This window comes from Lepisosteus oculatus, chromosome 23 (assembly GCF_040954835.1).
Source record: "Lepisosteus oculatus isolate fLepOcu1 chromosome 23, fLepOcu1.hap2, whole genome shotgun sequence".
Lineage (NCBI taxonomy): Eukaryota > Metazoa > Chordata > Actinopteri > Semionotiformes > Lepisosteidae > Lepisosteus > Lepisosteus oculatus.
Genome location: NC_090718.1, coordinates 637,852 through 661,500, shown reverse-complemented (window position 1 = coordinate 661,500; position 23,649 = coordinate 637,852). Strand labels below are relative to the sequence as shown.

At 50.8% G+C, this 23,649-nt stretch overlaps 1 protein-coding gene across 2 annotated transcripts; it reads right to left on the bottom strand.

The window, feature by feature from the left end:
• Positions 1-40: 40 nt before the first annotated feature.
• Positions 41-22,519, bottom strand: tmc4 (transmembrane channel-like 4). 2 transcript variants are annotated; one of them, XM_069182372.1, is made up of 17 exons: positions 22,383-22,519; positions 20,143-20,311; positions 19,129-19,277; positions 18,891-19,052; positions 15,892-15,977; positions 14,233-14,381; positions 13,839-13,986; positions 13,607-13,765; positions 12,772-12,941; positions 11,912-12,038; positions 11,238-11,335; positions 3,174-3,357; positions 2,609-2,739; positions 1,698-1,853; positions 924-1,002; positions 487-617; positions 41-130 (listed from the first exon to the last, which is right to left on the bottom strand). In XM_069182372.1, the coding sequence occupies exons 1-16, from the start codon at positions 22,423-22,425 to the stop codon at positions 522-524; spliced, it is 2,106 nt and encodes a 701-aa protein (XP_069038473.1). In that variant the 5' UTR covers positions 22,426-22,519; the 3' UTR covers positions 41-130; positions 487-521. The 2 variants fall into 2 exon arrangements, with proteins under 2 accessions (XP_069038473.1, XP_069038472.1); XM_069182371.1 differs by lacking the exon at positions 41-130 and having other exon boundaries at positions 369-617.
• Positions 22,520-23,649: the final 1,130 nt, after the last annotated feature.

Below are 23,649 nucleotides of genomic sequence, written 5' to 3'. Positions count from 1 at the left end.
AGCGCTCGACTTGGCCTCGACTGGAACATGTCTTGTTTTAGCTGCTCAGCTCTGCGCCAGTGAAAGGCTGCGCTGCTCGGAGCCGCGCCGACCCGGGGGCTCCGCCTCTCTCGGTTTCGACCGCCTCCAGCTGGAAAAATAAAACCCAGTAAAAGTCGGTAACGTTGCACACATTGAGCCCCAAACCCGATTTGCGCTGAATCCAGAGCCCAAACCGCGAACGGCGAGATGAGATTTTTTATTATTATTATGAATCCTTACCGCTCTGTCATGTTATCCCTGGGGAGCTCACCATAAAAATAATAATAATTATAATAATAATTATTATTATTCATTTAATTATAGCCACACGCCAAACAAAACCCAGGTTACAGCTCTAAACCGTTTTAATCTCCTGAAGAATCTTTTAGAAACACACGCCATCCACCGTCGTTAAACACGCTGTCAAAGCCCGGAGATCCAGCCTGGGCTGGTCACTCTGCTCACTGGTCACTCCGGTCACTGGTCACTCCGGTCACTGGTCACTCTGCGGCGCCTTCAGACGGCCCAGCGTGCACTGCTCCGGGGCCGCCCAGCTCGGCGATCTGTCTGACCAGGAACTGCTTGTCCTTCCCCTCCTGGTGAGACAGGACCCCTCAGCAGCCGGGACCCCCAAACACCCCCAGCAGTGGGGTAACACTGGGGTGCGGCGGGGGTCTCGCTGGGCTGCGCAGCATCGACACCCACAGGGTCAGAGGTCAGAGCGCAGCTCAGGGCATGCGCATGGGGGTTTGGGGGTACTGGGGTGTTTGTGTACCGAGCGCTGCTGCTCTGCTTGCTCACTCCTGGAGTCGGGGATACAGCAGCGTCGGCAAGCTGGGTCGGAGGTCAGAGGTCAGCAGCAGCCCCTGACACGCCCCTCCTCCGGACTGGTTCACACTTACCAGCTGCATCTGAGCGCGGAGCAGAGAGACACTCTGTCCGTAGACTGAGGCCAGAGCCGCCACATAGCACAGCGCCACACTGAGAGAGAGAGAGACAGGTCAAACAGCACACTGAGAGAGAGACAGGTCACCCAGCGCCACACTGAGAGAGAGAGATAGAGAGAGAGAGAGAGAGACACAGGTCACACAGCACACTGAGAGAGAGAGAGAGACAGGTCACACAGCGCCACACTGAGAGAGAGTGAGACAGGTCACACAGCGCCACACTGAGAGAGAGAGACAGGTCACACAGCGCCACACTGAGAGAGAGAGAGAGAGACAGGTCACACAGCACACTGAAAGAGAGAGACAGGTCACACAGCACACTGAGAGAGAGAGACAGGTCACACAGCACAACACTGAGAGAGAGAGACAGGTCACACAGCACACTGAGAGAGAGAGACAGGTCACACAGCACACTGAGAGAGAGAGACAGGTCACACAGCACACTGAGAGAGGGAGACAGGTCACACAGCACTGATTCACAGCACACTGAGAGAGAGACAGGTCACACAGCACACTGAGAGAGGGAGACAGGTCACACAGCACTGATTCACAGCACACTGAGAGAGAGACAGGTCACACAGCACACTGAGAGAGAGAGAGACAGGTCACATAGCACACAGAGAGAGAGAGACAGATAGAGACAGGTTACACAGCACTGATCCACAGCACACTGAGAGAGAGAGAGACAGGACAGACAGTCTCAGATGGACACGTGAACAGGCGTCTCACCAGAGAACGACGAAGAGAGGCACAGCGAACGCCTGAGAGCCCAGGAACCGCAGGAAATCTTGTGCAGACGGAGGAAGAGAGGCGTTCGACACAGAGACCACCGCCCACATCTGAGGGAGAGAGCGGAAAGGACCACAGGCCCAGGAGGGGTGGATCCTGCCAGAGGGGAAGAGACAACTGACCGACTGGACACTACAGCACAGAGACACTGACTGACTGACTGGACACTACAGCACAGAGACCCTGACTGACTGGACACTACAGCACAGAGACACTGACTGACTGACTGGACACTACAGCACAGTGACACTGACTGACTGGACACTACAGCACAGTGACCCTGACTGACTGACTGGACACTACAGCACAGAGACACTGACTGACTGACTGGACACTACAGCACAGTGACCCTGACTGACTGACTGGACACTACAGCACAGTGACCCTGACTGACTGGACACTACAGCACAGTGACCCTGACTGACTGACTGGGCACCACAGCACAGAGACACTGACTGACTGTTTCATTATTATTACTCATGTTTCTGTTTTGCTGGTGGTGCGTTACAAAGCTCTGCTGTCCTCCTGGGTCTCTCAGCACGATGTACCCAGACTGTCACGAAGCACTATGGGAAGTTAAGTTATTCATAGTGTGGGATGACCCTGGAACACGAGGCGCAGTCCAGTCCAGGAACTACAGTTCCCATGAGGCCCTGCAGTGGGAGGCTCAGCCACTGGTCAGGTGCCCAGAGGGTTATGGGGGATGGAGCCAGATAGAGGCTGGAGACTGGAGCCCGGGGACTACAGCCCCCATAGTGCTCTGCAGAGTGTGCTGTGTTTTGCTGGCTGGGTGTTTGGCCCTGAAGGGACCTGGGTGTTGTAGTTTCAGCCCTTGGACGGGGGTCACTCACGCGGCCAGGCCAAACACCAGGGGCACGCAGGCCAGCACCAGTCCCAGCAGCAGCACCAGCAGGAAGAAGAGGTTGGAGCTGGAGGAGCGGAAAGTCCGAGAGGCTGGACGACAGTTCTGGAACAGAGTGACCTGACAGAGAGACAGAGACTGACTGACTGGACACTACAGCACAGTGACCCTGACTGACCGACTGGACACTACAGCACAGTGACACTGACTGGACACTACAGCACAGAGACACTGACTGACTGACTGGACACTACAGCACAGAGACACTGACTGACTGAACACTATAGTACAGTACTGTCTCTGTGTCTCAGTACAGACCTGGTACAGCACGTATCTCCGTGTCTCAGTACAGACCCAGTAGAACAGTCTGTTACAGTAGGAGCTACAGTTCAAGTACAGTAGAACAGTCTGTTACAATAGGAGCTACAGTCCCAGTGGAGTAGAACAGTCTGTTACAATAGGAGCTACAGTCCCAGTACAGTAGAACAGTCTGTTACAATAAGAGCTGTTACACAGCTCAGTCCCAGTGAAGAAGAGATGATGAACAGCTCTACCTTCTTGCAGTAGAAGAAAATGACGAATTTGACAGTGTTGATGAGTGGCAGCAGGGGGCAGAAGAGAGCACCCGCCCACACCACTGTCTGCCCGTACACCAGGCTGAGGACATTCTGGGGCACCACAAACTCCTGACGTCCCAGCCACTGAGCAAGCTTGCAAGAGCAGTGATCCACAATCATCCTGAAGAGGCAGAGAGATTGCGACACCATAGAGACACTCTTCACACACAGTGATTAATACAGACACTAATACAGACCCCAGAGACACTCCTCACACACAGAGATTAATACAGACCCAAGAGACACTCCTCACACACAGAGATTAATACAGACCCTAATACAGACCCCAGAGACACTCCTCACACACAGAGATTAATACAGACCCTAATACAGACCCCAGAGACACTCCTCACACACAGAGATTAATACAGACCCCAGAGACACTCATCACACACAGAGATTAATACAGACCCCAGAGACACTCCTCACACACAGAGATTAATACAGACCCTCATACAGACCTCAGAGTCACTTCTCACACAGAGATTTTAATACAGACCCTCATACAGACCTCAGAGTCACTTCTCACACAGAGATTTTAATACAGACCCTAATACAGACCTCAGAGTCACTTCTCACACACAGAAATTAATACAGACCCCAGATACACTCCTCACACAGTGATGAATTAATACCCCAGAGACACTCCTCACACACCGAGATTAATACAGACCCCAGAGACACTCCTCACACACAGAGATTAATAAAGCCCCAGAGACACTCCTCACACACAGAGATGAATTAATACCCCAGAGACACTCCTTACACACATAGATTAATACAGACCCTAATACAGACCCCAGAGACACTCCTCACACACAGAGATTAATTCAGACCCTTATACAGACCCCAGAGAAACTCCTCACACACAGAGATTAATACAAACCCCAGAGACACTTCTCACACAAAGAGATTAATACAGACCCCAGAAGCACTCCTTAAACAGAGAGATTGATACAGACCCCAGAGACACTCCTCACACACAGGGATAAATACAGACCCTAATACAGATCTCAGAGTCACTCCTCACACACAGATTAATACAGAGCCCAGAGACACACCTCACACACAGATATTAATACAGACCCTCATACAGACCCCAGAGACATTCCTCACACAGAGATTAATACAGACCCCAGAGACACTCCTCACACACAGAGATTAATACAGACCCCAGAGACACTCCTCACACACAGATATTAATACAGACCCTCATACAGACCCCAGAGACACTCATCACACAGAGATTTTAATACAGACCCTAATACAGACCTCAGAGTCACTTCTCACACACAGAGATTAATACAGACCCCAGAGACACTCCTCACACAGAGAGATGAATTAATACCCTAGAGACACTCCTCACACACAGAGATTAATACAGACCCCAGAGACACTCCTCACACACAGAGAGTAATAAAGCCCCAGAGACACTCCTCACACACAGAGATGAATTAATACCCCAGAGACACTCCTCACACACAGAGATTAATACAGACCCCAGAGACACTCCTCACACACAGAGATTAATACAGACCCTTATACAGACCCCAGAGACACTCCTCACACACCGAGATTAATACAGACCCTCATACAGACCCCAGAGACACTCCTCACACACAGAGATTAATACAAACCCCAGAGACACTTCTCACACACAGAGATTAAAACAGACCCCAGAGACACTCCTTACACAGAGAGATTAATACAGACCCCAGAAACACTCCTCACACACAAGGATAAATACAGACCCTAATACAGACCTCAGAGTCATTCCTCACACACAGATTAATACAGACCCCAGAGACACTCCTCACACACAGATATTAATACAGACTCTAATACAGACCCCAGAGACACTCCTTACACAGAGATTAATACAGACCCTCATACAGACCCCAGAGACACTCCTCACACAGAGATTAATACAGACCTCAGAGTCACTTCTCACACGCAGAGATTAATTCAGACCCCAGATACACTCCTCACACAGAGAGATGAATTAATACCCCAGAGACACTCCTCACACACAGAGATTAATACAAACCTTAATACAGACCCCAGAGACACTCCTCACACACAGAGATTAATACAGACCCTCATACAGACCCCAGAGACACTCCTCACACAGAGATTTTAATACAGACCCTAATACAGACCTCAGAGTCACTTCTCACACACAGAAATTAATACAGACCCCAGATACACTCCTAACACAGAGAGATGAATTAATACCCCATAGACACTCCTCACACACAGAGATTAATACAGACCTTAATACAGACCCCAGGGACACTCCTCACACACAGAGATTAATACAGACCCTCATACAGACCCCAGAAACACTCATCACACAGAGATTTTAATACAGACCCTAATACAGACCTCAGAGTCACTTCTCACACACAGAGATTATTACAGACCCTAATACAGACCCCAGAGATACTCCTCACACAGAGATTAATACAGACCTCAGAGTCACTTCTCACACACAGAGATTAATTCAGACCCCAGATACACTCCTCACACAGAGAGATGAATTAATACCCCAGAGACACTCCTCACACACAGAGATTAATACAGACCTTAAAACAGACCCCAGAGACACTCCTCACACACAGAGATTAATACAGACCCCAGAGACACTCCTCACACAGAGATTTTAATACAGACCCTAATACAGACCTCAGAGTCACTTCTCACACACAGAAATTAATACAGACCCCAGATACACTCCTAACACAGAGAGATGAATTAATACCCCAGAGACACTCCTCACACACAGAGATTAATACAGATCTTAATACAGACCCCAGAGACACTCCTCACACACCAAGATTAATACAGACCCTCATACAGACCCCAGAAACACTCATCACACAGAGATTTTAATACAGACCCTAATACAGACCTCAGAGTCTCTTCTCACACACGGAGATTAATTCAGACCCCAGATACACTCCTCACACAGAGAGATGAATGAATACCCCAGAGACACTCCTCACACACAGAGATTAATACAGACCATAATATAGACCCCAGAGACACTCCTCACACACCAAGATTAATAAAGACCCTAATATAGACCCCAGAGACACTCCTCACACACAGAGATTAATACAGACCCCAGAGACACTCCTTACACAGAGAGATTAATACAGACCCCAGAGACACTCCTCACACACAGAGATCAATACACACCCTAATACAGACCTCAGAGTCACTCCTCACACACCGAGATTAATACAGACCCCAGAGACACTCCTCACACACAGAGATTAATACAGACCCCAGAGACACTCCTTACACAGAGAGATTAATACAGACCCCAGAGACACTCCTCACACACAGAGATCAATACACACCCTAATACAGACCCCAGAGACACTTCTCACACACAGAGATTAATACAGACCCTAATATAGACCCCAGAGACACTCCTCACACACAGAGATTAATACAGACCCTCATACAGACCCCAGAGACACTTCTCACACACAGAGATTAATACAGACCCAAGAGACACTCCTTACACAGAGAGATTAATACAGACCCCAGAGACACTCCTCACACACAGAGATTAATACAGACCCTCATACAGACCCCAGAGACACTCCTCACACAGAGATTTTAATACAGACCCTAATACAGACCTCAGAGTCACTTCTCACACACAGAAATTAATACAGACCCCAGATACACTCCTAACACAGAGAGATGAATTAATACCCCAGAGACACTCCTCACACACAGAGATTAATATAGACCTTAATACAGACCCCAGAGACACTCCAACACACAGAGATTAATACAGACCCCAGAGACACTCCTCACACACAGAGATTAATACAGACCCTAATACAGACCCCAGAAACACTCATCACACAGAGATTTTAATACAGACCCTAATACAGACCTCAGAGACACTCCTCACACACAGAAATGAATTAATACCCCAGAGACACTCCTCACACACTGAGATTAATACAGACCCTTATACAGACCCCAGAGACACTCCTCACACACAGAGATCAATACACACCCTAATACAGACCTCAGAGTCACTCCTCACACACCGAGATTAATACAGACCCTAATATAGACCCCAGAGACACTCCTAACACAGAGAGATGAATTAATACCCCAGAGACACTCCTCACACACAGAGAATAATACAGACCTTAATACAGACCCCAGAGACACTCCTCACACACAGAGATTAATACAGACCCTCATACAGACCCCAGAGATACTCCTCACACAGAGAGATGAATTAATACCCCAGAGACACTCCTCACACACAGAGATTAATACAGACCCCAGAGAGACTCCTCACACACCGAGATTAATACAGACCCCAGAGACACTCCTCACAGATTAATATAGACCCCAGAGACACTCCTCACACACAGAGATGAATTAATACCCCAGAGACACTCCTCACACACAGAGATTAATACAGACCCCAGAGACACTCCTCACAGATTAATATAGACCCCAGAGACACTCCTCACACACAGAGATGAATTAATACCCCAGAGACACTTCTCACACACAGAGATTAATACAGACCCTCATACAGACCCCAGAGACACTTCTCACACACAGAGATTAATACAGACCCCAGAGACACTCCTTACACAGAGAGATTAATACAGACCCCAGAGACACTTCTCACACACAGAGATTAAAACAGACCCCAGAGACACTCCTTACACAGAGAGATTAATACAGACCCCAGAGACACTCCTTACACACAGAGATCAATACAGACCCTAATACAGACCTCAGAGTCACTCCTCACACACAGAGATTAATACAGACCCCAGAGACACTCCCCACACACAGATATTAATACAGACCCTCATACAGACCCCAGAGACACTCCTCACACAGAGATTAATACAGACCCTCATACAGACCCCAGAGACACTCCTCACACACAGAGATTAACACAGACCCCAGAGACACTCCTCACACAGAGAGATGAATTAATACCCCAGAGACACTCCTCACACACAGAGATTAATACAGACCCCAGAGACACTCCTCACACACCGAGATTAATACAGACCCTAATATAGACCCCAGAGACACTTCTCACACACAGACATTAATACAGACCCTCATACAGACCCCAGAGACACTTCTCACACACAAAGATTAATACAGACCCCAGAGACACTCCTTACACAGAGATTAATACAGACCCCAGAGACACTTCTCACACACAGAGATTAAAACAGACCCCAGAGACACTCCTTACACAGAGAGATTAATACAGACCTCAGTCACTCCTCACACACAGAGATTAATACAGACCCCAGAGACACTCTCCACACACAGATATTAATACAGACCCTCATACAGACCCCAGAGACACTCCTCACACAGAGATTAATACAGACCCTCATACAGACCCCAGAGACACTCCTCACACACAGAGATTAACACAGACCCCAGAGACACTCCTCACACAGAGAGATGAATTAATACCCCAGAGACACTCCTCACACACAGAGATTAATATAGACCCTAATACAGACCCCAGAGACACTCCTCACACAGAGATTTTAATACAGACCCTAATACAGACCTCAGAGTCACTTCTCACACACAGAAATTAATACAGACCCCAGATACACTCCTAACACAGAGAGATGAATTAATACCCGAGACACTCCTCACACACAGAGATTAATACAGACCTTAATACAGACCCCAGAGACACTCCTCACACACAGAGATTAATACAGACCCTCATACAGACCCCAGAAACACTCATCACACAGAGATTTTAATACAGACCCTAATACAGACCTCAGAGACACTCCTCACACACAGAGATGAATTAATACCCCAGAGACACTCCTCACACACTGAGATTAATACAGACCCTTATACAGACCCCAGAGACACTCCTCACACACAGAGATTAATACAGACTCCAGAGACACTCCTCACACACAGAGATCAATACACACCCTAATACAGACCTCAGAGTCACTCCTCACACACCGAGATTAATACAGACCCTAATATAGACCCCAGAGACACTCCTAACACAGAGAGATGAATTAATACCCCAGAGACACTCCTCACACCCAGGGATTAATACAGACCCCAGAGATACTCCTCACACACAGAGATTAATATAGACCCTCATACAGACCCCAGAAACACTCATCACACAGAGATTTTAATACAGACCCTAATACAGACCTCAGAGTCACTTCTCACACACAGAGATTAATACAGACCCCAGATACACTCCTCACACAGAGAGATGAATTAATACCCCAGAGATACTCCTCACACACAGGGATTAATACAGACCCCAGAGACACTCCTTACACAGAGAGATTAATACAGACCCCAGAGACACTCCTCACGCACAGAGATCAATACACACCCTAATACAGACCTCAGAGTCACTCCTCACACACCGAGATTAATACAGACCCTAATATAGACCCCAGAGACACTCCTCACACACAGAGATTAATACAGACCCTCATACAGACCCCAGAGACACTTCTCACACACAGAGATTAATACAGACCCCAGAGACACTCCTTACACAGAGAGATTAATACAGACCCCAGAGACACTCCTCACACACAGAGATTAATACAGACCCTCATACAGACCCCAGAGACACTCCTCACACAGAGATTTTAATACAGACCCTAATACAGACCTCAGAGTCACTTCTCACACACAGAAATTAATACAGACCCCAGATACACTCCTAACACAGAGAGATGAATTAATACCCCAGAGACACTCCTCACACACAGAGATTAATACAGACCTTAATACAGACCCCAGAGACACTCCTCACACACAGAGATTAATACAGACCCTCATACAGACCCCAGAAACACTCAACACACAGAGAGATGAATTAATACCCCACAGACACTCCTCACACACAGAGATTAATACAGACCCCAGAGACACTCCTCACACACCGAGATTAATACAGACCCTAGAGACACTCCTCACACACAGAGATTAATATAGACCCCAGAGACACTCCTCACACACAGAGATGAATTAATACCCCAGAGACACTCCTCACACACAGAGATTAATACAGACCCCAGAGACACTCCTCACACACAGAGATTAATACAGACCCTTATACAGACCCCAGAGATACTCCTCACACACCGAGATTAATACAGACCCTAATATAGACCCCAGAGACACTTCTCACACACAGAGATTAATACAAACCCTCATACAGACCCCAGAGACACTTCTCACACACAGAGATTAATACAGACCCCAGAGACACTCCTTACACAGAGAGATTAATACAGTCCCCAGAGACACTCCTCACACAGGAGATCAATACAGACCCTAATACAGACCTCAGAGTCACTCCTCACACCGAGATTAATACAGACCTCAGAGACACTCCTCACACACAGAGATTAATATAGACCCCAGAGACACTCCTCACACACAGAGATGAATTAATACCCCAGAGACAATCCTCACACACAGAGATTAATACAGACCCTTATACAGACCCCAGAGACACTCCTCACACACCGAGATTAATACAGACCCTAATATAGACCCCAGAGACACTCCTCACACACAGAGATTAATACAGACCCCAGAGACACGCCTTACACAGAGAGATTAATACAGACCCCAGAGACACTCCTCACACACAGAGATCAATACACACCCTAATACAGACCTCAGAGTCACTCCTCACACACCGAGATTAATACAGACCCTAATATAGACCCCAGAGACACTCCTCACACACAGAGATTAATACAGACCCTCATACAGACCCCAGAGACACTTCTCACACACAGAGATTAATACAGACCCCAGAGGCACTCCTTACACAGAGAGATTAATACAGACCCCAGAGACACTCCTCACACACAGAGTTTAATACAGACCCCAGAGACACTCCTCACACACAATACAGACCCTCATACAGACTCTAATGAAAGATGGACAGAGACTCACCTGCGAGGAAACTCCACCAGCAGCGTAACTGCGATGACTGTGAGAAAGTCAAATATTGTCAGCTTGTACATCTCCTGTCCCACACGAGTCTCCCAGCACTGAGAGAGCAGAACAGAGTGATTAACGCACAGCTCTGAGAAAGGTGGCACATGAGGCATCATTGATACTGTATATTAACACACCTTTAGCAGGGTTTGTAGGTTAGTGATGTAATAAGAACTCACGTACTGGACACTACAGCACTGTGACCCTGACTGACTGACTGGACACTACAGCACAGTGACTGTGACTGACTGGACACTACAGCACTGTGACCCTGACTGACTGGACACTACATCACAGAGACACTGACTGACTGACTGGACACTACAGCACAGTGACCCTGACTGACTGACTAGACACTACAGCACAGTGACCCTGACTGACTGGACACTACAGCACAGTGACCCTGACTGACTGACTGGACGCTACAGCACAGTGACCCTGACTGACTGGACACTACAGCACAAATACACTGACTGACTGACTGACTGGACACTACAGCACAGTGACCCTGACTGACTGACTGGACACTACAGCACAGTGACCCTGAGTGATTGAACACTACAGGACTGTGACCCTGACTGACTGGACACTACAGCACAGCTCCTGTCTCTCTGTGTCTCAGTACAGACCTGGTACAACCTGTAGTTGTACTGGCAGCTCTGACAATCCAGGGCCTCTGTGTTGCCACTGCAGGTGATCTGACTCCAGAGGGAGAAGAGCAGGACCCCGAGACTGGCGAACCTCAGAAACACAGACCTGCCGGCAGAGAGGTGTAGTCACCAAGGGGGAGGGCCTGTATCAGTGAGACCAGCGCCCCCTAGCATGTGAGAGAGGGAGCACAGCGCCCCCTAGTGTGTGTGAGAGAGGGAGCACAGCGCCCCTTAGCGTGTGAGAGAGGGAGCAGAGCGCCCTCTAGTGTGTGTGAGAGAGGGAGCACAGCGCCCCTAGTGTGTGAGAGAGGGAGCACAGCGCCCTTAGTGTGTGAGAGAGAGAGCACAGCGCCCTCTAGTGTGTGTGAGAGCGAGAGCACAGCGCCCCCTAGTGTGTGAGAGAGAGAGCACAGTGCCCCTAGCAAGTGAGAGAGGGAGCACAGCGCCCCCTAGTGTGAGAGAGGGAGCACAGCGCCCCCTAGTGTGTGTGAGAGAGGGAGCACAGCGCCCCCTAGTGTGTGAGAGAGAGAGCACAGCGCCCCTAGCAAGTGAGAGAGGGAGCACAGCGCCCCCTAGTGTGTGAGAGAGAGAGCACAGCGCCCCCTAGTGTGTGAGAGAGAGAGCACAGCGCCCTCTAGTGTGTGTGAGAGCGAGAGCACAGCGCCCCCTAGTTTGTGAGAGAGAGAGCACAGCGCCCCCTACTGTGTGTGAGAGAGGGAGCACAGCGCTCCCTAGTGTGTGTGAGAGAGGGAGCACAGCGCCCCTAGTGTGTGTGAGAGAGAGAGCACAGCGCCCCCTAGTGTGTGTGAGAGAGGGAGCACAGCGCCCCTCGCTCTTACCTCAGCAGCGCCAGGATGACCTGGGTGGTGGGGCTGTACCCCTCCAGCCTGGCGAGCAGCTCGCACAGCGTGGGCACCAGGAAGTTGGCGGCGGTGATGACGATGGAGGGCAGGTACTCCACCAGCAGCGCCACCAGGAAGTTCTGCTCCGACGCCGAGGGCTGCAGGCTCTGAGGGACCAGGAGCAGGGAGGGAGAGGGGATCAGCAGAGCTCCGGGCACAGCAGCCTCCTTACACACAGGCTGGCGGGGGCGTGGAACAAGACTGACCCCTCCAGGACTGGACTGGACAGCCCTGCTGCAGACACACACTGACCCCTCCAGGACAGGACTGGACAGCCCTGCAGACACACACTGACCCCTCCAGTACTGGACTGGACAGCCCTGCTGCAGACACACACTGACCTTTCCAGGACTGGACAGCCCTGCTGCAGACACACACTGACCCCTCCAGGACTGGACAGCCCTGCAGACACACACTGACCCCTCCAGGACCAGGACTGGACAGCCCTGCTGCAGACACACTGACCCCTCCAGAACTAGGACTGGACAGCCCTGCTGCAGACACACTGACCCCTCCAGAACTAGGACTGGACAGCCCTGTTGCAGACACACTGACCCCTCCAGGACCAGGACTGGACAGCCCTGCTGCAGACACACACTGACCCCTCCAGGACTGGACAGCCCTGCAGACACACACTGACCCCTCCAGAACTAGGACTGGACAGCCCTGTTGCAGACACACTGACCCCTCCAGGACCAGGACTGGACAGCCCTGCTGCAGACACACACTGACCCCTCCAGGACTGGACAGCCCTGGACAGTCACAGACCCACCTGGCTGGCCTCGCTGGCCTTGTAGATGGCGAAGAAAGCGGCGAAGATGAGGCCCAGGACCAGCAGGTGCAACAGGGCCCTGAGGGAGATGAGTCCGGCCCACTGGGCCAGCGAGCGGGAGCGGGCCTGCCTGCGGAGAGCCTGCTCCTCCAGGTCCATCTGCGGGCGGAACAGAGGCGCGGTCAGCGGGGGCCCACGGCGGTCCGGGTGGTCCGGGCGGCCCGGTGCTCACCTGCAGCTGGTAACGCAGGCCGCTCTGCCTCAGGCGCGTGGCCCGGTCGCCCCGCAGGCCGTGGTCCCAGCCCGCCAGCACCTGCAGGCTGTACCCGCCCCCGGCCCCGCCCCCCGTCGCCACGACAGCCTGCACCAGGCCCCCGGCCCTGCCAATCACAGAGAGAGGGGGCGGGGTCAAGCGGAGGGGCGGGGCCAGGGCGCCAATCTGACCCGGCTCTGTAGGAGGCGCTGTTACACACCCCGGCCCAGTCACACACAGACACGGACATGCTGACTGACCATCACGCTGACCGACACAGTGACTGACATTGACCATCACGCTGTCCGACACAGACCAGCACACTGGCCGACCAGCACGCTGTCCGGAGGCTCGGGGCCTCAGCGCTCCTCACCTGGTGACGATCCAGCCCAGGCAGAACAGGAAGTAGAAGAGGCAGGTCAGTACGTAGGCCAGAGGGACGCTGTAGGAGAAGCCGCCCACCACGTCCACCTTTGTGTCCTGATAGTAGCCATAGAAGAGGTACGTGAACTCCATAAAGCCCTGAGGGAGAGAGGAGGTGAGTACTGTAACACTGACCGACTGGACACTGCAGCACAGGGACACTGACTGACTGACTGGACACTACAGCACAGAGACACTGACTGATTGACTGGACACTACAGCACAGAGACCCTGACTGACTGACTGGACACTACAGCACAGTGACCCTGACTGACTGACTGGACACTACAGCACAGTGACCCTGACTGACTGGACACTACAGCACAGAGACCCTGACTGACTGACTGGACACTACAGCACAGAGACACTGACTGACTGACTGGACACTACAGCACAGAGACCCTGACTGACTGACTGGACCCTACAGCACAGAGACCCTGACTGACTGACTGGACACTACAGCACAGAGACCCTGACTGACTGACTGGACACTACAGCACAGTGACACTGACTGACTGACTGGACACTACAGCACAGTGACACTGACTGACTGGACACTACAGCACAGAGACACTGACTGACTGACTGGACACTACAGCACAGTGACACTGACTGACTGGACACTACAGCACAGAAACACTGACTGACTGACTGGACACTACAGCACAGAGACACTGACTGAATGACTGGACACTACAGCACAGAGACCCTGACTGACTGACTGGACACTACAGCACAGAGACCCTGACTGACTGACTGGACACTACAGCACAGTGACACTGACTGACTGACTGGACACTACAGCACAGTGACACTGACTGACTGGACACTACAGCACAGAGACACTGACTGACTGACTGGACACTACAGCACAGTGACACTGACTGACTGGACACTACAGCACAGAAACACTGACTGACTGACTGGACACTACAGCACAGAGACACTGACTGAATGACTGGACACTACAGCACAGAGACACTGACTGACTGAGTGGACACTACAACACAGTGACCCTGACTGACTGAGTGGACACTACAGCACAGTGACCCTGACTGACTGACTGGACACTACAGCACAGAGACACTGACTGACTGGACACTACAGCACAGAGACACTGACTGACTGACTGGACACTACAGCACAGTGACCCTGACTGACTGACTGACTGGACACTACAGCACAGCGGCACTGACTGACTGGACACTACAGCACAGAGACACTGACTGACTGACTGGACACTACAGCACAGAGACACTGACTGACTGACTGGAGACTACAGCACAGAGACACTGACTGACTGACTGGACACTACAACACAGTGACCCTGACTGACTGACTGGACACTACAGCACAGTGACCCTGACTGACTGGACACTACAGCACAGAGACCCTGACTGACTGGACACTACAGCACAGAGACCCTGACTGGACACTACAGCACAGTGACACTGACTGACTGGACACTACAACACAGTGACCCTGACTGACTGACTGGACACTACAGCACAGAGACACTGACTGACTGGACACTACAGCACAGTGACCTGACTGACTGGACACTACAGCACTGTGTTTGAATCCTGTAAAGAGTTTAGCAGAGTCTCACTGTTCCAGACAGCACGTCCAGGATGTAGCTGTAGAAATTCACCAGCCCCTTGGGGTTTGGGTCATAGTGTAGACAGCTTTCCACACCTGAAGGAGAGGACGACACAGCAGTCAACTGAGGACAACTGGGAGTCCTGTCTGTACAAACCCCCAACACTACAATACTGCTGTGTGTGACTCTATAGAGTCTATAGGATGAAGGAGTGTGAGTGTTATTACAGTGATACTGCTGTAAGTGACTCTATAGAGTCTATATGATGAGGGAGTGTGAGTGTTACAGTGATACTGCTGTCTGTGACTATAGAGTCTATAGGATGAGGCAGTGTGAGTGGTGTTACAGTGATACTGCTGCCTGTGACTCTATAGAGTCTATAGGATGAGGCAGTGTGAGTGTTGTTACAGTGATACTGCTGTCTGTGACTCTATAGAGTCTATAGGATGAGGGAGTGTGAGTGTTGTTAGTGATACTGCTGTCTGTGACTCTATAGAGTCTATAGGATGAGGGAGTGTGGGTGTTGTTACAGTGATACTGCTGTCTGTGACTATAGAGTCTATAGGATGAGGGAGTGTGAGTGTTGTTACAGTGATACTGCTGTCTGTGACTCTATAGAGTCTATAGGGTGACGGAGTGTGAGTGTTGTTACAGTGATACTGCTGTCTGTGACTCTATAGAGTCTATAGGATGAGGCAGTGTGAGTGTTGTTACAGTGATACTGCTGTCTGTGACTCTATAGAGTCTATAGGATGAGGGAGTGTGGGTGTTGTTACAGTGATACTGCTGTCTGACTCTATAGAGTCTATAGGATGAGGCAGTGTGAGTGGTGTTACAGTGATACTGCTGTCTGTGACTCTATAGAGTCTATAGGATGAGGGAGTGTGAGTGTTACAGTGATACTGCTGTCTGTGACTCTATAGAGTCTATAGGATGAGGGAGTGTGAGTGTTGTTACAGTGATACTGCTGTCTGTGACTCTATAGAGTCTATAGGATGAGGCAGTGTGAGTGGTGTTACAGTGATACTGCTGTCTGTGACTCTATAGAGTCTATAGGATGAGGCAGTGTGAGTGTTGTTACAGTGATACTGCTGTCTGTGACTCTATAGAGTCTATAGGATGAGGGCGTGTGAGTGTTGTTACAGTGATACTGCTGTCTGTGACTCTATAGAGTCTATAGGATGAGGGATTGTGAGTGTTGTTACAGTGATACTGCTGTCTGTGACTCTATAGAGTCTATAGGATGAGGGATTGTGAGTGTTGTTACAGTGATACTGCTGTCTGTGACTATAGAGTCTTGAGGATGAGGGAGTGTGAGTGGTGTTACAGTGATACTGCTGTCTGTGACTATAGAGTCTATAGGATGAGGGAGTGTGAGTGTTGTTACAGTGATACTGCTGTCTGTGACTCTATAGAGTCTATAGGATGAGGGAGTGTGAGTGTTACAGTGATACTGCTGTCTGACTCTATAGAGTCTATAGGATGAGGGAGTGTGAGCGTTGTTACAGTGATACTGCTGCCTGTGACTCTATAGAGTCTATAGGATGAGGGAGTGTGAGTGTTGTTACAGTGACACTGCTGTCTGTGACTCTATAGAGTCTATAGGATGAGGGAGTGTGAGTGTTGTTACAGTGATACTGCTGTCTGTGACTCTATAGAGTCTATAGGATGAGGGAGTGTGGGTGTTGTTACAGTGATACTGCTGCCTGTGACTCTATAGAGTCTATAGGATGAGGCAGTGTGGGTGTTGTTACAGTGATACTGCTGCCTGTGACTCTATAGAGTCTATAGGATGAGGGCGTGTGAGTGTTGTTACAGTGATACTGCTGCCTGTGACTCTATAGAGTCTATAGGATGAGGGCGTGTGAGTGTTGTTACAGTGATACTGCTGCCTGTGACTCTATAGAGTCTATAGGATGAGGCAGTGTGAGTGGTGTTACAGTGATACTGCTGTCTGTGACTCTATAGAGTCTATAGGATGAGGGAGTGTGAGCGTTGTTACAGTGATACTGCTGTCTGTGACTCTAGTCTATAGGATGAGGGAGTGTGGGTGTTGTTACAGTGATACTGCTGTCTGTGACTCTATAGAGTCTATAGGATGAGGGAGTGTGAGTGTTGTTACAGTGATACTGCTGTCTGTGACTCTATAGAGTCTATAGGATGAGGGAGTGTGAGTGTTGTTACAGTGATACTGCTGTCTGTGACTCTATAGAGTCTATAGGATGAGGGAGTGTGAGTGGTTTTACAGTGATACTGCTGTCTGTGACTCTATAGAGTCTATAGGATGAGGCAGTGTGAGTGTTGTTACAGTGATACTGCTGTCTGTGACTATAGAGATTATAGGATGAGGGAGTGTGAGTGTTGTTACAGTGATACTGCTGTCTGTGACTCTATAGAGTCTATAGGATGAGGGAGTGTGAGTGTTACAGTGATACTGCTGTCTGTGACTCTATAGAGTCTATAGGATGAGGGAGTGTGAGTGTTGTTACAGTGATACTGCTGTCTGTGACTCTATAGAGTCTATAGGATGAGGGAGTGTGAGTGTTGTTACAGTGATACTGCTGTCTGTGACTCTATAGAGTCTATAGGATGAGGGAGTGTGAGTGTTGTTACAGTGATACTGCTGTCAGTGACTCTATAGAGTCTATAGGATGAGGGAGTGTGAGTGTTGTTACAGTGATCCTGCTGTCTGTGACTCTATAGAGTCTATAGGATGAGGGAGTGTGAGTGTTGTTACAGTGATACTGCTGCCTGTGACTCTATAGAGTCTATAGGATGAGGGAGTGTGAGTGTTGTTACAGTGATACTGCTGCCTGTGACTCTATAGAGTCTATAGGGTGAGGGAGTGTGAGTGTTGTTACAGTGATACTGCTGCCTGTGACTCTATAGAGTCTATAGGATGAGGGAGTGTGAGTGTTGTTACAGTGATACTGCTGCCTGTGACTCTATAGAGTCTATAGGGTGAGGGAGTGAGTCGGTGGGTCAGAGCGACCCTGGTGTCCTCTCACCGGTGGAGTTGAAGGCCTGTGTCTGGTTGGCGAGCTGCAGGCTCTGGAAGACGACGGAGGGCACCAGAACGAAGAGGCCGATCAGCAGGGAGGACACCAGGTTCAGCAGCACCAGGAAGCGCAGGAACAGGAAGTAGGACTGGACGCCGCCCCCGAAGTAGCCTGCGCACAGAGAGCGTCCAGTCTGAGTGTCCACTGTCGGCCTGTGCGCCGGCGAGCGTCCGGTGCCAGCGCTCACCCCCGATCCCGTGCAGAGAGCGTCTCCAGAGCTCGACGTGGGCCAGAGCGCTGCTGGCCTCTTCCCGAAAGCGCCGCAGGGAGCGGTCCTTACTCCTGCGCCAGGACTGCCAGCGGGACACCACCGGCACCTTCATCTGCTGCACCTGCCTGCAGAGGACACACGCTGGACACAGACTGGACAGGCTGGACACACGCAAGACACAGACTGGACAGGCTGGACACATGCTGGAGAGACTGGATACACGCTGGAGAGACTGGACAGACGCTGGACACATGCAAGACATAGGCTGGACAGGCTGGAAAACACTGGGCACAGACTGGACAGGCTGGACACATGCTGGAGAGACTGGACTCAAGCTGGACACACGCAAGACACGCGTGAGACACAGACTGGACAGGCTGGACACATGCTGGAGAGACTGGATACACACTGGAGAGACTGGACAGACGCTGGACACATGCAAGACACAGGCTGGACAGGCTGGAAACACTGGGCAGAGACTGGACAGGCTGGACACCTGCTGGAGAGACTGGACTCAAGCTGGACACACGCAAGACACACGCGAGACACAGACTGGACAGGCTGAACACACGCTGGACTGGACTGACTGGACTGGGAGCTGGACTAGTTCTTCACTGGGATTATAATCAGACTCCATTGACCTGAGAGAGCAGTCTGAGACTCTCCAGGCTGGACTGGACTGACTGGACTGGGAGCTGGACTAGTTCTTCACTGGGATTATAATCAGACTCCACTGACACTGACAGAGCAGTCTGAGACTCTCCAGGCTGGACTGGACTGACTGGACTGGGAGCTGGACTAGTTCTTCACTGGGATTATAATCAGACTCCACTGACACTGACAGAGCAGTCTGAGACTCTCCAGGCTGGACTGGACTGACTGGACTGGGAGCTGGACTAGTTCTTCACTGGGATCGGAGAGAGCAGTCTGAGCTGTGTCCTGTTCGCTGGGAGCTCGGTTAGTGTTACTCTCCTGTCCATGAAAAGATACCTGATCGCTCTCTTCAGCCTCATAGGCAAAGGCAGCTCTTTCAGGTCCTGAAGCCCCCTTGCGGCGCCCTCCTTATTCTCCTCCTCACCGCCGGGGTTCCAGCTGAACTGAGGGGGGTTCCGAGCAGCCCTCCTGGACCGCAGCGACTCATGCTGGAAGCCGTGAGGGTCTGGAAGAGAGGCCGGTCAGTGCTCCTGCTGTGGTCATTCACACCGGACACTGAGGCTGGTCAGTGCGCCTGCTGTGGTCATTCACACCGGACACTGAGGCCGGTCAGTGCGCCTGCTGTGGTCATTCACACCGGACACTGAGGCCGGTCAGTGCGCCTGCTGTGGTCATTCACACCGGACACTGAGGCCGGTCAGTGCGCCTGCTGTGGTCATTCACACCGGACACTGAGGCCGGTCAGTGCGCCTGCTGTGGTCATTCACATTGGACGCTGAGGCCGGTCAGTGCACCTGCTGTGGTCATTCACACTGGACGCTGAGAGGACAGAGACACACTGACACAGCCCAGCCAGCTGTATGACCTCAACAGGTGAAGATGGGACACAGACAGCCTAGACTGATACCAAACTGCACTGGGCGATGACGAAATTCCGACACTGTTGGACACATTCCTGAACACTCCGTATCAAACCAACAAATTAGGCATAAACTTGGCCACACAAAAACTAAATCACCTATTCCACAAACTAGCATCAAAATCTAAGTTAAAAATGACAAAATCAAAAAACTACCAAGAAACAAAAGCAAAAGAAAAGTGGTTTGATACGGAGTGCAAAACATCAGAAATGCACTACGAAAAGTCTCAAATGAAAAACACAGACAACCACACAACACAGATCTGCGCCTCAGGTACTGTGACACGGTATAACTTTACAAACACGCTGAAAAAGAAAAGAAACACATACCTAAACAAACATCTTGCAGAAATTGAGGAGTCACTAAATCAGAACTGTTTCTGGGAGAAGTGGAACAATTTAAACAAATCAAAACAAAAAGAATAGGTATGAAAAAACTCAAAATTTTAGAACTGGCTATCAAAGACAACCAAAACCCCTTAGACTCCCCAATCACTGAGCAGGAGCTACTGGACAAACTCCAGGCCCTCAGAAAAGCCTGTGGCAAAGATGGAGTCAACGACGAGATGCTGAGACACAGCAGCTCAAAGTTGCAACAAGCCCTGCCCAAACTCCTCAATCTCATCATGACAGCTGGATGTTTCCCCGAGGCCTGGAACCAAGGACTGATCACGCCCATCTATAAGAGTGGAGATAGACTCGATCCCAACAACTACCGGGGCATCTGTGTGAACAGTAACCTGGGGAAGGTATTCTGCAGTATCCTAAATACAGGAATACTGGCCTTCCTTTCCGAACACAATGTCCTGAGTAAAAGTCAGATTGGCTTCTTGCCAGATCACCGCACATCTGATCACATTTACACCCTATACACACTGATAGACAAACACGTCCACCAAAAACACAAAGGAAATCCTCCAGTAATAATACAGTGTGTGATCTCCTGTCCCAGTTTGAGGAACAGTGAGCCTGTCTCTCAATAATAATAATACAGTGTGTGATCTCCTGTCCCAGCCTGAGGAACAGTGAGCCTGTCTCCCAATAATAATAATACAGTGTGTGATCTCCTGTCCCAGCCTGAGGAACAGACAGTGAGCCTGTCTCTCAATAATAGTAATACAGTATGTGATCTCCTGTCCCAGCCTGAGGAACAGACAGTGAGCCTGTCTCTTAATAATAATAATACAGTGTGTGACCTCCTGTCCCAGCCTGAGGAACAGACAGTGAGCCTGTCTCTCAATAATAGTAATACAGTATGTGATCTCCTGTCCCAGCCTGAGGAACAGACAGTGAGCCTGTCTCTCAATAATAATAATACAGTGTGTGACCTCCTGTCCCAGCCTGAGGAACAGTGAGTCTGTCTCTCAATAATAATAATACAGTGTGTGATCTCCTGTCCCAGCCTGAGGAACAGACAGTGAGCCTGTCTCTCAATAATAGTAATACAGTATGTGATCTCCTGTCCCAGCCTGAGGAACAGACAGTGAGCCTGTCTCTCAATAATAATAATACAGTGTGTGATCTCCTGTCTCAGCCTGAGGAACAGACAGTGAGCCTGTCTCTAAGTAATAATAATAATACAGTGTGTCATGCCAGTAAAGCACCTTGAATCGAATTGAGAGAGGAGTGGGGAGACAGGAGAGATGGACAGACTCACCTCCCAGAGATGGGGCGCCTCTCTGTTTCCCAGTCCAGTCCATGAGGAGAATCCGTGCGGATATGCAGTCCGGAGCGCTGGCACAAACAACTCTTTGTTGCTCCAGGAAACAGCCGCTAGACTTCGACCTGTCTCACCCCCCAGGGCCTCAGCTCCGAGCTACTTCCTCGTGCCTGCTGGCACTGAGCCGAGCACGCTGAGCAGGGAGTGTCTCCTGCTCTCCTCTCTCTCTTCTGATCTCTCTCCTCCCACTGTGTCTCCTGCTCTCCTCTCTCTCATTGTTTGACTTTGTTTAGTACAGAGCGATTCTGTGTGTGTGGCAGTACATGTGTATCAGTGTCAGTTGTGTATTCATCGTGTCAGGGTAAGGGGGAATTTCCACACTCCTCTTTCAGCGGCTCCCGCAGTCTCAGCACAGTCCAGTTCTGGACGATCTCCCTCGACTCTGAACGCTCAGGCTGGCACACGGCGCTGTGACACTGGAGGGCAGATCTGCTGACACTCTGGAAAACGTGCAGACTCCCCCCAGACCCGCCCGGCTGCCTGATCAGAGACGCACGCCGGCTGGCCTTCTGAAAACGGCAAATTTACACCTCTGCAGGCTACTGTTCCCGCCCTCCACAGGCTGATCAATCAGGGAGCAGCCCTGACACACCCAGCCCTGGTCTGTTTACACCCTTACTGGGGCCACACGCCTGCGCTCCTCAGCAGACGAACAGAGCGTGCTGCTCAGAGGGGCGTCTGCTGCAGCGGCCAGGCCCCCCCGCCGGTCCGACACGTACAGCCTGCGTGCTGCGAGCTGGGCCCTGGCCCACGCCGCCGCAGTGAGCCGTGTGAGCGGACCGCAGGGGATCCAGGGGACCTGAAGCCCAGAGAGTAAGCAGTTTACAGCAGTGGACACCGGGTTCGAGCTGCGTCTGGGACAGCGCAGTGACAGCTCTCCCTCGGGGGTCTCCTCTGCTACCTCCCCACACTGCCTCTCCAGCCCACAGCATCTGACCTCCCGCAGGGGGAACGCGGGCCGAGCCCAGAGCACAGCTCGCCATGAAGCCCCTCTCCCTCCCCAGCAGGGCGAGCCTGGCCAGCACCCGCAGGGAGGGGCGTCAGTGGGGCCAGCAGGGGGCGCTCACCCTGCGGGCTGTGTGGGTCCTGACGCCCCAGTACAGTGACGGGGACACTAGACTGGAAACAGGCGCCGTCCTTCCGGTGAGACATCAAACCGAGGTCCTGACTCTCTGTGGTCATGAACAATCCTGGGGTGTCTCTC

Excerpts from the sequence above, each read along its gene's own strand:
- tmc4 (XM_069182372.1), bottom strand. The coding sequence starts at position 22,425 with ATGGACTGGACTGGGAAACAGAGAGGCGCCCCATCTCTGGGAG. Across the intron at positions 14,382-15,891 it reads TGGACGTGCTGTCTGGAACA|GGCTTTATGGAGTTCACGTA; the intron begins GTGAGACTCTGC and ends TCTCTCCCTCAG. Across the intron at positions 13,987-14,232 it reads CTGGGCTGGATCGTCACCAG|GGCCGGGGGCCTGGTGCAGG; the intron begins GTGAGGAGCGCT and ends TGTGATTGGCAG.